Here is a 16198-nt window from a genome sequence, read left to right as displayed (position 1 = left end):
TGGGCTTGTTTTGCAGCCACAGGACCTGGACACCTTGCAGCCAGTCCACCATGAAATCCTCTGTAAGTATCTGATATATCTTTAAGGGGTGTACTTTGTCACATGGCTGTACTGTATAACTACAGTTCTCATGTCCTAAGAGCAAACTGCTGACACTATTACACACTCAAACTCTTAATAGTTAACAGCATTGTTTTCAAAACAGTTTCTTATTTTATCCCACGTATGGTAAAAAGGTATTAACTAATGACTAACTAGTACCCCTGGTTGTAAAATAATGATAGACAGCAAAATAGGTGCAAATCCCAACCACCACGTGCATGTTGTAGAATGCGCCGGAGCCTCCGCAGCAGCAGGGGGCAGTAACACACCTCATATACCAAGAAAAGAAAACCAAACACGGAAGGCGCGCCGTGGGAAGGAGGGGAGAAGGTAAACTTACTTTACACTCAGGTGTTAAGAAGCTCTTTTTGCATTAATTGTAAAACGAGGGCAATTTAATCAGGAAAAAATTAATGATCCACCAGTACTTTTCAAATCTGTGCGTTGTGACAGCCGTTAAAAACCGTTAACAGTCAACAGACGTTAGGACTGTATCCTCAGTTTTCACTATCGCATTAAATTAAGGGAGATGAGGAAACGTTAGCTTCTATTTTAAGGTCCATGAACTTTCTGTCATTTCAATAAAATATTCGATGGATCTGTATCTTCATTTAGAATCATGCAGGAGGAATAATTTTGGAGATTTGCTAATCTTTTTCCAAACTCATTTTACACAGCGTGGCGACTTTTTCTACCAAATGTCATCTCGCCGTGAACGCTGCAGATCCACATTAATCTCCTTAATGAATAAATATATATATATATATATATATATATATATATATATAATATCGAAGAAAGACAACCTTCTTCCTGTATAATACAGCCACTATTTCTTTTTGTCCAGAGTCATGTCACGACAGATGGGAGACAGCCATCGAAGGTTTCTCCAGACCATGATGAGCTGTGGCGTCACTGATGAGCCAGGAGCATCGGCCCTCTATCAATATTGTTGTGAAACACACAAAGGTGAGTGATTTATTTTATTTTTAAAGTTTAACGTGTCCAGTATTTCACAGTCAGTGAATTAAAGAGCAGCGTTACTTCTCCATCCAGAAGTCCAAAATGTTCATATTGGCTGAATGTTGGCACTGTATGGAAATACCAGGAATATTTAGACTCCTGTACTGCAATTTGCTTTCAGGTTGACTCCAACTATTTTAAATTAGCATTACGCTGAAATCTCAATGATTTAGGATCTGATAACACTTGTTGTGAAAAGCATAAGTAAAAAATATTGCAGGTAGATTCAGGCTTATTCTCTATATTTATTCCACTGCCTATCATCCCATGACTAATTCATCGGGCATCAGGTTAGTGGCGTTATTAAACTCTTGTATTCATAAGGCTTTGCAGGGCTGATAATGTTTAACTTTAGGAAAAAGTGCCAAGAGCTACAAATACGTTTTGGATATAATCAAACATAGTTCTTTTTTTGTGTGTGTCTCTTTCTCCCTTTTATTTGCAGCACATTATGTTCCTGACAAACTGGATGACTTCATCGATACCATCAATTCAAAGCTGCAGCCAATGTTCATGCAAATTAGAAAAGGGATGTCTGAGGACAATGGTCAGCAGTACTACGCATTGGTTCGTGGCCTTTGCTCAACTTGCAAAGATTTGTTGTTGCTCGATGTGTGTTTGTGTGGATCATTGAGCGGGGTTAACTTGGTTAATAATAGTTAATCTCGTCCAGGTGAACACAGCTGAAACTGATGTGACCAGGATGACGTCAGATTATGCTGACAATGAACTCGAGCTGTTCAGGAAAACGGTGAGTTGGGCTTACACCCTTCTGCCGGACAGTTTTCTCAGAAATTGTGTAAATGCTTTTTGTAAAGACTGTGAAAGAGGTGATTACATTCAAACACACACGGGATATTACCTGTGGATTTCCACCGACAGATTTTTCTAGATATTTCTGTAAGCGTGGTGTAATATTTGATTAGGTGGACCTGATTGTGAGCTCTGAGAATGGCAAGGCCTCCTCCACAGAGATCCTGAACAGCACCGACTCCATGACCTCCAAAAAGCTGAAGAAGAGTGAAACGGAGCATCTTTTGACCCGACTCGTGAATGATAAATGGTTCTGTGAGGTAAAAAACACTGCGTGTGCACCAGGGGTTCACAACATGACTGGATTGTGTGTCAGAGTCATTTTAAAACTAGGACTTATCAACTGTGGCCTCTTTTTAACTCTGTTCATCCATTCGTTCATTTTCCGTACACGCTTCATCCTATTCAGGGTTGTGGGGGGCTGGAACCTATAACAGCTGCCATAAGGCGGCAGGCAGGGTACGCAGTCACATGAACTAAGAATATATCTTTTAAGTAGTTTATTTCAGCTCGACACAATGACAACGCTTTTTGGACTACATTTTATTTTCAAAGCAGCTTGAATAACATTTCACGTATCGCCTGAAATTGGAGCAGTTTCCACTCGCCTTCCTGTGTTTTCCAGAACTTTTTGCTCCCACTGGGTTCATGCGTCTCTAGTGTGTGACTGGGTGCTTTTTATGAACTCAGAAACAGGGGGAGTACACTCTGTCCGTCCGATGTATCATAGAGATGGAGCCGTACATTCGTGCAATGTACCAAGACCAGGTCAAGGTGTGCCACATCTGTCACAACATCGCCTTCCAGGTAAATGCCTCCCTGCTTTATGTCGCACCCCTTCCTTATACTGTTACGCTTGCACCCGTTTGACATCTACATGAATAAATTCAGGTGCTCGTTTAATCTTATAACGACTGTAAAGTAGGAAGATGCTGACATTTTTGGGCTTTAAGAGTTGAAAAGATTTTGATGCGCCGTTTGAAGCTGCCCGGCTACATCTGAGCAGTGTGTTTAGTTTAGAATTAGTTAAAAATGACCTAGAATTGTCAGCAATCCAGATAGATTAAGTAAGATTCAAACTTCATGTACTTTTTTTGTTTTTTTTTCCTGTGTAATGTTAGCTCACAGTATTCATCTGATCTGAGACTCTCTCTTCTGTCCCCCAGTGCCAAATTTGTGAGAATCCCACTTGTGGCATAAAAATACACAACCCATGTGTGGCCAGATACTTCAAAGGAAGAACAGAGCCACGATGTCCAGCTTGCGATGACTTTTGGCCACATGAAATCCCCGGTCGGTATATTTCTTTACTGCATGCTATCTGTGCACACATTACAAGTAAAATAATATTATTTAGATATTCCTTCATATTCGGTGATTAACTCTCACTTTGCAGATTTTTGTGTCACAGAAGTAAATTATACATTTGGAAATCAGTGGTGTAATATATAAATAAGCTCCTGCGTTTGTATGAATAGCAGAGATGGGGATAGATGCATGAAAGCAGATATAAACATTTGCTACTGTTTATCGTCATTATCTTTGTTCTCTTCTTTGCAGAAGTCAGACGACCTCATTCCAAGTCCAAGAGATGAGGACTTCAGCATTTGCTGTGTTTATTCTTTTTTTAAACCGTTTGTAATAAACCAAATTTTAAGCTTAAATATTTTGCCAGTTTTTACACAAATAAACCTTTTTTTGTTTCTTTCATTTTGCTTCTTTATTACATCTATTCACACACGTTCATTAAAAACAAAGCCAGCAGCTTTTTATTTGCACATTCTGTCATAATTGCGGTTCTCTTCCCCCACACGAAACTTTCCCTCACACATCACCCCACCTCAGGATCTCTTATTTAGATCACGAGGAGTCTCTTTCCAACCATCATCAGTAATTTAATCAACTAAAATGTCTTTTTCACTATTAAGAGGAGAGGATTTGGGCCAAGAGTTTTACTAAATTATTTCATGCATTTGTCACTCCGAAACTCCACTATCCAGAGGCTTTAAATATTCTCTGGTGTTGCTTTTCTTTTGTTGAAACATTGAGAAATATCTTTTTCTTGTACATGTAACTCAAGCTTTTACCACTGCAGATGAATCCACCTTGTAGGTAAAAGTACAAAGTGCTTATCTTATCTTATTTTTTTTGCAAGAATACGAATTGAAATAAATCATCAGCCTTTTTAAATAAATACTGATGAAAATGTCCATCACTTTCAGTGTTTTTGTTTTTCCTTTTTCATTTTGGATGAACTAAAATTGGAAGAGATTACGTTTACTGATGGAGTAAATGTTGAAAATCAAAGTCACCTTCACATCAGGTTGCAGGTTAGTTCTTGAGTTCTAAACCGCTACAGATTATATTAGAAAGCAGTGGCGGCTCCATAGGGGCGATTTGTGCGACGCACTACCAAACACGGAGTTTTTTTTCTTTTTTTTTATCTAGTTGCTAAGGTGGGACTGATCTGCTGTAGGCAAACTGGTTGTATATGTCATTGTCCAATCAGATTAAGGTCGCGCCTGGTGTTGCTACGCCCATTTTGTGCGATTTCTGTCAGGATCGAATTTGCACCAGGAAGCTCCCATTGACATGAATGGGACCTCGGTTTTTTTCAAAAATCCTGCTCCCAATACATTTTCTATGAGGGTTTATGTGCTCGAACAAACGACGCACAACGTGCTTTCGTCATATGTCTGTTGCGCGGGACCATGAACATTCTACTTGTTGTTGTAACATTGTGGTTTTGAATAAATAAAAAAAAAAAAAAAAACATTCTATGAAGAAGGTGGCGGGTGTCGAGTGCAACAATACGGTGGTGTTTCTGACAGAAGTACCCTTTAGTCGTCGTCGTACTAATGCAGAGAAGGAAGTTTGGAAGAATTTTGCAGGATTTTCGGGCTCGCCTTGCGAGGCAAAGATGAAACCCAGGGCTCCACCAACCCTGCTATTTTTCCAGGTAGTATTTGATGTAGCTAAATAACTTACCCTTTTGTGCTCAATCATTGACTTGTAATGATTTAAATCTTTTATATAATGTTGACAATGGTAGCAGAATGTATAATGACACATTCATTGTTAATGGTGCAGTATTATATTTAAAAAAGAGAAAAATCTCACATAAGTAAGCTGCACTTAACCATGTTTGACAACTGGTTATGCTTTTCTAAGTCATATTTTCCAAAACTTCAATAAACACTTGACTTGGATTTATATGCTGTCATTTTAATTACATTCTTTAGAATGAAAATTGAATGAATCTTATCATTAAGAGCTTATGTGTTTACTTATTTCATAGAATCCTGGAACAATATGAGGAAAATAAATAAATAATGGTTAAGGTGTAATATTAACTGATTGGCAAATTATGCAAAAAATAACAAAAAATTATTACAATAAATTATGCTACCTAGACAAATATACCTCAGTCCTATGGACTTTTATGGTACTTATGGACATAACGGGGGAAATTGCAGTCACTTTGGTTATTTGGAAGACCAAATAACCCCTCGACTCTGCGTTGTGTTTATTTAAGGAAGACAAGGAGTTTCTGGACGATTGGACATTTTATTTCCTGTGTGGGAGCATAACAGGTTTGCATCAGTGCAATCGGTTCAGCTTCGCACAGCACACTCTGATGCAGCTTTCACAGACTGGAAATTGCACTACCTAAAAAAAAATGTCAGTGTTAGAAAGGAGTCCTTATTCTGACAGGCTTAACAGGCTGGAAGGTACAAATGTAAACTGTCAGTAGCTCAAACAGCATAAACCACCGGCTGCCCCATCAGTTTAAGTATAAACCACCTTTTTTTTGCCAGGTTGTTTGTTCAGACTAAATATGTTTTGTGACTTTAAAGTATATTCACCTGAGAGGAGTCCTGCTTTAGTATTTTCAGGGTGATGATTAAAGAGATCGCTTTTCTAAACCAGGCATAGAAAAAAGCATATATCAGTGGGTTCAAACAGGAATTTAAATATAGCAGCCAGGACACACTTGCCCAAGATGAAGCATTGTTTGAGATGTCCTGTCCTGCTAGAGATGGATAGTAATATGGACAGAAAGTTAACAAGAACACCAATATCTCGATACCAAGAGTCCTGGCTGCTTTTCTTTCTGATTTCTTTGCTGGGACTTTGGCTGTACCAGCTGCAGCAGCTGTGATGTGAAACTGCGCGGCACGAGCCTGAGACACAGCCACAACAAATACTCTCATATACAGAATCAGGATGACTGAGCAAGGCACAAAGAAAGTGAACATGAGGTCGACAGTTCCAGAAACAAAGCTGATCACCACTAAACACTCCCCGTAGCAGGAGGTGTATCTGTCTGGCCCTCTGAGATAGTCCTTTAAGATGAGCCCGTTGTAGATGAGAGAAAAGGCCCAGCAGAGACTCACTGACACCTCTGCTCTGCTGTGAGTGATTTTTACAGAGTATTGCAGAGGAAAACAAATTGCTACATAACAATCAATCGATATGAGCACCATGTTCCCCACAGAGGCTGAGGTGAGAATGAAGCTGTTGATGCACGAGAGCGCACACATGAGTTCACCCAGCAGCCAGCAGGGCTCAATGAGTCGCACCGTTTCCACCGGCATCACCAGCAACCCAACAAGGAGGTCTGCGACGGCCAGGGAGAGCATCAGCACATTGGTGGGTGTGTGGAGCTGTCTGAAGTAGGAGATGGACATGATAACCAGCAAGTTAAGAACAACTGTGAGCACAGAGATGGAGGAGAACAGTGCATAGAGGAGGACAGCCTCGGAGCGAGGACGCATCAAACCTCTGCAGGACAAACTCAGGAGCTGAAGGTAGCAGAGTTCAGCTCTGTCCAGGCTGTCCATCTTTCAGGGCTGAAGAGAGGCCGACCTGCTGGGTTCACACAGCTCAGTGATCCCTACAAGACTCGCTGAGCTCATTTATCGCTGATGACACACCCCACTTCTCATCACTGCTCACTAAGCTCCTTTTCTGTCTGCCAAATCTGTTCCCTCCTACTTTTGTCTCCTCTTTTTCAGAACTCTTTTTTTTTTTTCTTTCATCTCTCCTCCTCTTTCTCACTTTTTGTGCCCCCTTAGATAACTCTGATGTGGAAGTATAACTTGTTATTGCTTTTCTGTCTTTCTTCTCTAAAGACCGGTCCAAAAGTGACGTAATAGTCAATAAACTTGGAAATAATCATCTAATTTGCAAATCTTTTTAAACATTTCATCCCATATGAAGTTAAACATACACAATGAGAAGGACGTACTTCAGAGTCTACACTCTTCAATTATATATATAAGTATAACTGAAGAGTATAATAATGGCAACCATCACATTCTTTGTACGAAAGGTCACATTTCCTTGAGTATAAGATGACAGTCGGTTATGTTTGATCTGCTCATAAGAGGCTTGTTTTAGTTATCAACCTGCAAGTTTCCAGCAGAGCATTACTGACTGAGAAGCTCCGTGATTTTGGGAGACGTGACATCAGACTTCCGTTATGTTAACAAAACAGTACACTCTCTGTGACTTCTAAGGATTTATGTATGAGGACATTATAAAATCGTCTGGTCTATGCCAGGTCTTAAAATCAGGTAATTACAACCTCAGATGAACAACATATGACAAATTGAATCATGTCAGGTTTTTTTATTTTTTTTATTTAACAAAAACAAAGCTCAAATTCTTCACAGTGAGAGAGATTATTTACAAGTAGAAAACATTTACAAATCACAACTTATTCTTGCTGTCTGTTCCCTGACTCTTTAGTCCCTGACTGCTTAGTTAGATGCTGGCTTTACAAAGAATCAACTTCAGAACTGCTTCAGATTAAAGAAGATGATTTTATTAAGGAATTTAAAATAGATTAAAGTGACTTAGAGACAAAAACTTAAAAATTAACCAGTTTTTGACTGGTCATTCTTATGTTTTTTGTTTTTTTTTTCAGTTCAGAACTGAAGAAGCCTTTTCAAGATCCACAAACAAGTCCAGTTGCCTTTATTCAAGCTCTTATGATTACCATGAACTGGATGACAGAATCTTCATCAACATATTTTGATGTCAGTTAAACAATACAAATATGCATCACGAAAGATAAAAAATGGAACAACTAGTTAATTAAATGAACGCAAAAGTATTAACCAACCTTCAGTGCAAACCGTCACATGAATACAATCCTTTAGGTGAAAAAGAACAGTTTCAAAAGCCATTTTAACCTGTTAAAGTGTTACTTCCTCACTTGTACTCAATTAGCCAAACAAAATGTTCTTATGAAAAAAAAATTGCCTGCTATGGAATTAGACTTATTTGTCACTTATTGGGTTTTTGCTGAGTCTGCAGCTGCAGGCTAATCCTGTTTGTTTCTGAGCAGGGTCAGTAAAACATCAGATAAACATCAGCTACTCCCAACGGTTCGTGTTTTCCTTTTTTGCCGACAGGTCAACAAGCTGAATATCGGCTGATACCAGAATTAGGCCGATATATCAGTACATTCCTAAAAGTTACATCTAAACCAACCACAAGACTTCTGGGACAATGTCCGTTAGACAGACAAGATCAAAGCAGAGCCAATTCAGAGCACCATGTTGGGAGAAAACCAAACACAGCATATCAGCACAAACACCTCATACCAACTGTCAAGCATGGGGGTGGAGAGCTGATGATTTGGGCTTGTTCTGCAGCCACTGGACCTGGGCCGCTCGTGTTGTATCTTTGGGCAGAACCGCGTCCTGGAGCCCACAACCAACAACACAAAAGAAAAGTAAAGTTTAGAAGAAAGTTATAGTGTTATAAAGGCTAGCAATTAAATGAAGACAAAACTGAGATCATTCTGTTTGGGAGCAAAGAGAAGAGGGTCAGCGTTGGTAAATATCTTGAGACTCGGGACCTTACAATCACTGACCAGGTTCGTAACCTCGGAGTGTTGATAGACTCAGATCTGACTTTCAGCAGCCACATCAAAGCTGTTACCAAGGCAGCTTTTTACCATCTCAGAAACATCAACAGAATTAAAGGTTTCCTCTCCCAAAAAGACCAGGAGAAACTCATCCATGCATTCATCTCCAGCAGACTCGATTACTGTAACGCTCTTTTAACTGGACTTCCCAAAAAGAGCATTAAACATCTGCAGCTCATCCAGAACGCTGCTGCTAGAGTTTTAACCCGGACTAAGAGATCTGAACACATCACACCAGTTTTAAAATCTTTACACTGGCTTCCAGTCAGTCACAGAATAGATTTTAAAAGCCTGCTGATGGTTTACAAATCCCAGAACGGTTTAGGCCCAAAATACATCCAGTGTTTCCCGCAGCGCATTATAGTCAAGGCGGCCGCCTTAGCACACTCGCACTGCCGCCTTGCCAACGTTCGCAAAAAAAAATTTATTTATTTTTTTTTAAACCGAAGTAATAATGCTTTGCCAGGCTCAGACATTAAAAGACAGCATTGATAACATTGAATTGCGACACCTACTGGTTGTTAATGTAAATAGTTAATAATGTAAATAAAAAAAAAAAAAGTGTTACAGCTCTTAAACAGCTTCGTTATTGCTCTAACAGCCCCCCCCCCCCCCGTTCCATGTAACCCCCTAGCCCATTCCAAGTACACTCCCCCCCCCCAGCCCATTCCAAGTACACCCCCCCCCCCCCCCCCGGCCAACGACTCACCACCTTGACTAAGCAATTTCCTGCGGGAAACACTGACATCTGTGATATGTTCAGAGAATATAAACCCAGCAGAGCTCTTAGATCCAAGGACTCAGGTCAGCTGGTCCAGTCCAGAGTCCAGACTAAACATGGAGAAGCAGCATTTAGCTGTTATGCTGCAAATAAGTGGAACAAACTGCCAGTGGAGATTAAACTTTCACCAAATGTAGACATTTTTAAATCCAGGTTAAAGACATTTCTGTTCTGACGTGTCATGAAATCTGCATGCTATCTTTTAACTTATCTGGACTGTTGCTTGTTTTTAAATTCATTTAAGGGATTTTATTTGTTTCTCTTTATATTCTTTTATGTATTTTTAATACTTCTTATACTCCCTGTTGCAATGCTTTTATTTTATGTGAAGCACTTTGAATTGTTTTGTACATGGAATGTGCTATATAAATAAATTTGATTTGATTTGATTTGATTAGCAATACAGAGAGCAGAAACCTGCTTTTGTAAAAAATATTTCCACAAACTCAAAAGATTTTGAACACAGAGCAGGGGAACATTTGAGTCCTTATTTTTTTATAAATGTACAGTGCATTCATGTGGAATATGATTGCATCATGTGTTGTTGTGAAAGTGTGTTTATTCACACTTTTAACAGTTATTCACTTGTGGTTTAATGTGTTGTGTTTTCAGACATTATTACATGGTGTAAACATCTCCCTCTGGTGCACAATGGTTGTTTTTCCTTTGTTAATGTATCATTAAGGCCCTGCCAAGTTTATGTTTGTCATCAGACAATCTGTGTAGTAGTTTGTAGTAGTATAGTTTAATGTTCTTTAATAGTTAGAAATACTAGTTTTGTGTTAACCTTCATGCATCATTATGGACAATTTTGTCCTTAAACGACTTAAGAGAGTAGTACATTTTAAATAGGATGCTACACAAAAGACTAATAATCCATCAAAGTCAGTTCTTTGGCTAATCCTTGACATATCCAAGACTGATTAAAAAATAATCCCCCAGCCCCCCAACATTTGTTAGATGGAAAATAACTTTTTTTTTGTGCTGGGGTTTGTAAAACATTTTAGCATCATGTAACCAAACTGGCATTTAAAGGATTAAAATCCTGATAATTATTCAATATTATAAGTTAGTTTGGATCAAGACTGAAGTTGATTGAAAGATTTAATCCAAAAAAGCTGGAAAAATAACCCAACATTTGTTAAATGGAAAATAACTTGTCACAACAGTGACATTAAGTAATCAATTCGGGGATTAAACGGTTAAAATCCTCAAAATCTTTAAATGTTTGGTGGTTTTGAGCAGAGCTGAAGTTGTTGAAAAGATTTATGCAGAAAAAAGCAGCAAAGGATATCAATCTGTGAAGTTTGTATAGCAGTTTTTATGGAAGTGGACATTTTTGTCCTGAATGACTTAAGAGGGTTTTAAATTAAAGTGAAGCCTACAGGTTAAAATAATCACCATCAAAAGCATTTAAATAAACTATTGCAACCTTTTCATCCAACTGTTTGTGTTTTAATGCTTGAATACACTAAACGTTAGCTCAGGGTTTTTTACATTTTTTTTTGGAAACTGGATGTGTTTGTCAATACATAAAAAAGTATTTTAACTTTACCGATTGTTACTCTGATCCTGACTGAATGGATTTTGCTGCCAAAATCTCAAAAAATCTCAAAATCTCAGACTCAGGAATGAGAGACATCCGGTTGTATCAGGATTTCAGGATTCAAGACGCCAAAGCTCTTCAAGTGCAGAAAACCTTTCATAGACAAATTACTCTATATATGTTCATTGATACCTTTCCAAACTCTCCTCATCCACATGAAAACCCAGTAAAATCATTTTTAAAGTGATTTATGAGCAAATCTGGTGGGACTGGCTTATAGTTCTTTAGTTTATAATGGACGAGTTTATTATTGCCTAGTTTGTCCGTATAAATCTGACTGTTTAGCAAATTGGGTCATTGTTAGGTATTCTGTTGCACCTTTGTCTTTTCATTCTTGCTTTACTTTAAGGCTTTGTGTTTACTTGTGCTAACCTGGGAAAACCATGTACAAAACTAGTTTATGTAATCCACTGAGATTTAAAATCAACTAATCAGTCACTTCAAGTGGATGAATTTTCTCAGACATGGTGGGAAATTCTAAAGACAAAATGATCTGAAAAGAACACACAAAAATCCATAACGATTTTGTATTTTTTACTGGACAACTAAGATGACAAAGTATGACATGAAGCACTGAGAGGGGGCGATGAAAGTCAGATCACTGATGTGCTGCCGCCACCTGCTGATGAGTAACTCAAACTGATCCAATTATCTATCACAGTGTAGATCGGCTCGCCTCAACAAATAGATCTGCAATAACAAATTCATTGTCTCTGATGTTGGCCTTTCCCTCTGCTGAAGTGGTTATGTGATGGCTCAGACACTAGAGGGCGCTGTTGGTAAAACATAGCACAGCTCTGAACCACTTAATCAGCTTACATTAAAAGAAAAACGCTTTCCTTTTCTTTTTAAAGACAAAACTCCACGTATCACTGCTCTTACAACACTAAGTGTGAATGGGTCTTTTACAAGCAATCTTGTTTTTTTCATGTTTAGATGGTCAGTACTATGTGTTTTATTTGTATCTTTTGTATGAGCTTTCCAATCAAATAACAGTTTCATATATTGCTTCAAATATATAGAGTATATTAAAGCCGTAACTTCTGCTTATTTGAATACAACTTCTGAATAAATGAGGACTTTTACATTTAGATTCTGTTCTGGGGAAAAAAAATTAAAACAAATTCTCTAATTAAATTGTAAATTATAGAATATATGAAACCATTTTGATACTTGTAGTAGACGGTCCGGTCATGTTACTTAACTTAACTTAACTCTCATATTTACGTTGTTTTTCTCCATGTACATCATGTTCAGGCATTTAACCAATGCTCTCATCCATATTTGTGTCTTCACTGCTGCAAAAACTCACTTTCCCCCCAAAAAATAACGCAGAAAAGCAGTTGGTCTGTTTTCTTTCAGCTTGGATGCTCCTTCACCTACTGCGGAGGAGGAGACAGAAAAAGCTTGTAACAGATGGATCGGTTATTTTTTTAGAGAGAAAGGACAGGTTAAGTGATTCTGTGGGAAGAGGTTTGTGTAGAAGGTGAGTTTTCAAAAGGTTGGACATGAACTGTCAGAGAGGAGAGCCGAGCTGTGTGAACATCTGAGTCTTATGGATTCTGCTGAACCGGCTTAAACGCAGATCTTCATTTAAGGGTGAGAAACAGACCAAAAAAGATTTCATCCAGCACAAGCTGCCTGGAAATGATAGTCTTTAGTTTTGTTTTCTGTCTCTGAGCTTTCCCTGAATGATGAGGCCATGAGCTGTGTTTATTTTGATAATGCTGACATTACAATCAATAAATCAGATTTCTCTCAAAAAAAGAAAAAAACACTTTTAGAAAATGAATGGCGTGTTTTCCATCGAATGTCTTGTGGTGAAAACTTAGGAGCATTTTATCCTTTCATCAAACCTAACTAAGAAGCATCAACAAATTATATCCTCATGTTAGACATGAATGATTTGTGGTAACACGGGGAAGCACTTGCCTCATAATATTTATGGTGAACACTAAAATCTGTTCTTCTTCATCTCACAGTCAATAGTGTCAGTTACTGTGTAGAAGAAACACATAATCACACTCATAACTACAACGACACTATGATAGAAAACAATAATGTGATTTGTGACAGCAAAATTGTATTAATTTGATTTTTGAGTGACAAAAGTTGAACACAAAGTAATTTAATTTAGTGTTTTAGGGGGAAAACTTTGACCTCCATTGTTGAATTAATTTGTTAGTTAGACCTTTTTTAATGCTTTAAAGTAGCCTATTTGTGGTACTTTTGGTAAAAGGTATGTATTTATAAATCAGCACAAAAACACGAGTTTGGTCATAGCTCCTGAAATCACCATTAATTGTGTTACATTTTTATTTCATATCTCTATCTGTATATACATATATATCTATAGAGATATAGATATATCTATATCTCTATAGATATATGTTTATATCTATATGTAAATGTATATATTTGAAATAATAAGACTTAACGTAATTATTTCAAAGAAAGAGATAATAAAGCATACATAACAAGCCATCAGGCTGTCAGAAAGGCTTCTACACACACAAACAAGTAAACACCCTTCCATCCTTCCATGAACTCCTGCTTCAATGATTCTCACTTTAATTATGTTCACCCAGTCTCTCTTCTTCACAGGCAACAAAACCGGCGCAGGCTGGCAGTCTGACTCTCACACTGTGAGAATGACACCTCCGTCTTCTTACAGAAGACCAAGTCGAGAATTCACTTTGATGTCACCCCCTCCTCTCAAAGGAAAGGTCAAAATAATAAATGTAGGCCCAATGTAGGAGGGAGGGGGTAAGCGTCGATTTTTGGACGAGTGAGCCCCAAAAGACATAATAAATTCTTACAGTGAGACGTGGCCAAAGAGGAAAACAGCATGAGTCCTCTTTGCATGAAAAGGTTGATCTAAATCTGCAGACAAGCCCGGCTCCTTCCCTCATTCAATAACACGCCGCTTTCCTCTTTCTCTTTCAAACACAGGCTAACGCATGGGTTTGAATATCTTTTGCATCTTTGGCAATTCAGTAAGCTGCTCCAGCTACCTCTTCCTCACAGCAAGACATCTTTGATTCAAGAGTAAATAACCAAGATAACAACAGTGCTTAAATGTGTATTTGAAGAGTCATCAGGTCAGAAAATATGTGTTAGTGGGTCGAAGGAAACTGAGCGGCACCATACACACCAGTCATCATGTCAGCAAAATAAAGTCAGTCGCAAGATATTAATATTTATCAACTTGATGCTGTTGGGAGGCTTAATCTATACTATTTATTTGAGTTATGTTTTGCATATAAAATCTATAACCCTTCCTATTCAGCTTATATCAATCCACACAGACATGTAATCAATGGTTTAATACAGACTTGTGGCTAGTTGATACAGCACCTCCTGTGAGCACCTATTAGCCAGTGTGATACAAACCTCATTTCCAAGAAAAGTGGGAACATTTTGAAAATCAAATTTTCAATCTGTAATGTATTAATCCATTTGAACCTTTATTGAACAAACACGTCCAGTTAAATGATTTTCAGTGTTTTTACTGAGTAACTTAATTGTATTTAGAAATTGTAAACAAATTCAAAATTTGATTTCAGCGACACAAAGGCTTCATTTTTCCAGGCATGATATCAGGATTGTTGCTCATCACTTTATGCAAAACTTGGCCAAAGAGTCATCAGTGAGTTCCAAAGCAATATTCATCAGTGCAAGATTTAAAATATGACTTTGTTCTTTCAATATTTACAGAACATATTGTGAAAAAGATTCTGTCAGTCTGGGTAAATCTGAGTGTTTAAAGGCCAAGGGCAGAATCTACTGTAGGATGCAGGTAAACCTTTGAGTCCTTCGGCGGCACTGCATGTGAAACCATCACGGCGACGTGATCAACACTGGAAAACCACTGCATCATGAAGTGTATCCTGAAACTGTCTTACACAGTGAGGATATATGTATCAGATCGTTACAGAAACACCTCAAAGTTCTCTGAGCTCCAGCTCATCTAAGATGAACGGAAAGACAGTGGACACCTGTTCTCTAGTCAGATTAGTCGACAGCAAAGTTCTACTCGCCAAAGACGAGAAACACCATCAATGTTGTTTCCATAGGTACATAAAGTCCAAAACCCATACAAGAAAGATGATTGTATGAGTTTGAATCAGTGACCATAGCGTGCAAATGTGTGACATAACCATTGAAGAAGAGGCATATGTTGAGATTTTTGAGCTTCAACCAAGCCACGTCTTTTCTGGTTATTTCAGCAGGACAATGTCAGACTTCAGGGTGTGTTACACTCCAGATTTTCTTCCAGCTGAAATCTTGTATTCTGCAAAAATGAACACATTCCTTTTGCCAAAACTCCAACAATTAATATCCTCAGTTACCAAACAATTAAAAAGTGTCATTTAAAGGAAGAGTGACGTAACGCAATGGTAAAAAATACCTTCCTCAAAATTTGTTTGAAGTCGCTGGCATCAAATTTGAAATTTCTTTATATTTTCTAAATTCAATTGAATTTGTCTTTGAGGACACCGAAAATTATTTCTTTAGACTTGTGTCTGTTAAATTAAGGCTGGAATTAATGATCAATTTACGGATTTAGGTTTTGATAGCATTTCGTCTTTGATTAGGTTTTGTGATATAAAATCTTAACCTTATTGAAATTCGTCATTTGAATTTCTATCAAATACTCACATTGTTATAGAAAATACTTTAATACATACGTGTTTGTCAGAAGAATGAACGTAGGCCCTACAACCTACAATTCTTTCATTCAGAAGTATTAACCAACCTTTAGTACAAAAATAACAGTTTCAAAAGCCATTATAACCTGTTAAAGTGTTATCTACTCAATTACTTTACAGTACTTGATTGGCCAAACTAAATGCTCTAAACTTCACGAGTACTTTGTGCTCCCATTCGCAGACAAACCAGCCCGTTGGATCACCTTTGAGAATGACAAACA

General features: G+C 37.9%; 2 protein-coding genes across 3 annotated transcripts; one reads left to right on the top strand and one right to left on the bottom strand.

Annotated features, from left to right (window-relative positions):
- The first annotated feature begins 262 nt into the window (after positions 1-262).
- On the top strand, positions 263-3648 carry nsmce1 (NSE1 component of SMC5/6 complex). Of its 2 annotated transcripts, none has more exons than XM_075464537.1 (8): positions 263-432; positions 950-1071; positions 1571-1692; positions 1799-1876; positions 2052-2198; positions 2629-2745; positions 3105-3231; positions 3499-3648. In XM_075464537.1, exons 1-8 carry the CDS (start codon positions 278-280, stop codon positions 3531-3533), a joined length of 903 nt encoding a protein of 300 aa, XP_075320652.1. In that variant the 5' UTR covers positions 263-277; the 3' UTR covers positions 3534-3648. The 2 variants fall into 2 exon arrangements, with proteins under 2 accessions (XP_075320652.1, XP_075320653.1); XM_075464538.1 differs by lacking the exon at positions 263-432 and adding an exon at positions 501-659.
- Positions 3649-5789: 2141 nt separating this feature from the next.
- On the bottom strand, positions 5790-6782 carry LOC142379387 (trace amine-associated receptor 13c-like). Its single transcript, XM_075464536.1, has one exon. The coding sequence runs from the start codon at positions 6780-6782 to the stop codon at positions 5790-5792; it is 993 nt and encodes a 330-aa protein (XP_075320651.1).
- Between the last annotated feature and the right edge of the window lie 9416 nt (positions 6783-16198).

Source organism: Odontesthes bonariensis, chromosome 4 (genome assembly GCF_027942865.1).
Source record: "Odontesthes bonariensis isolate fOdoBon6 chromosome 4, fOdoBon6.hap1, whole genome shotgun sequence".
In the NCBI taxonomy this organism is placed as follows: domain Eukaryota; kingdom Metazoa; phylum Chordata; class Actinopteri; order Atheriniformes; family Atherinopsidae; genus Odontesthes; species Odontesthes bonariensis.
Note: the sequence above shows the minus strand (reverse complement) of the source record. Positions and strands in the feature narration are given on the sequence as shown.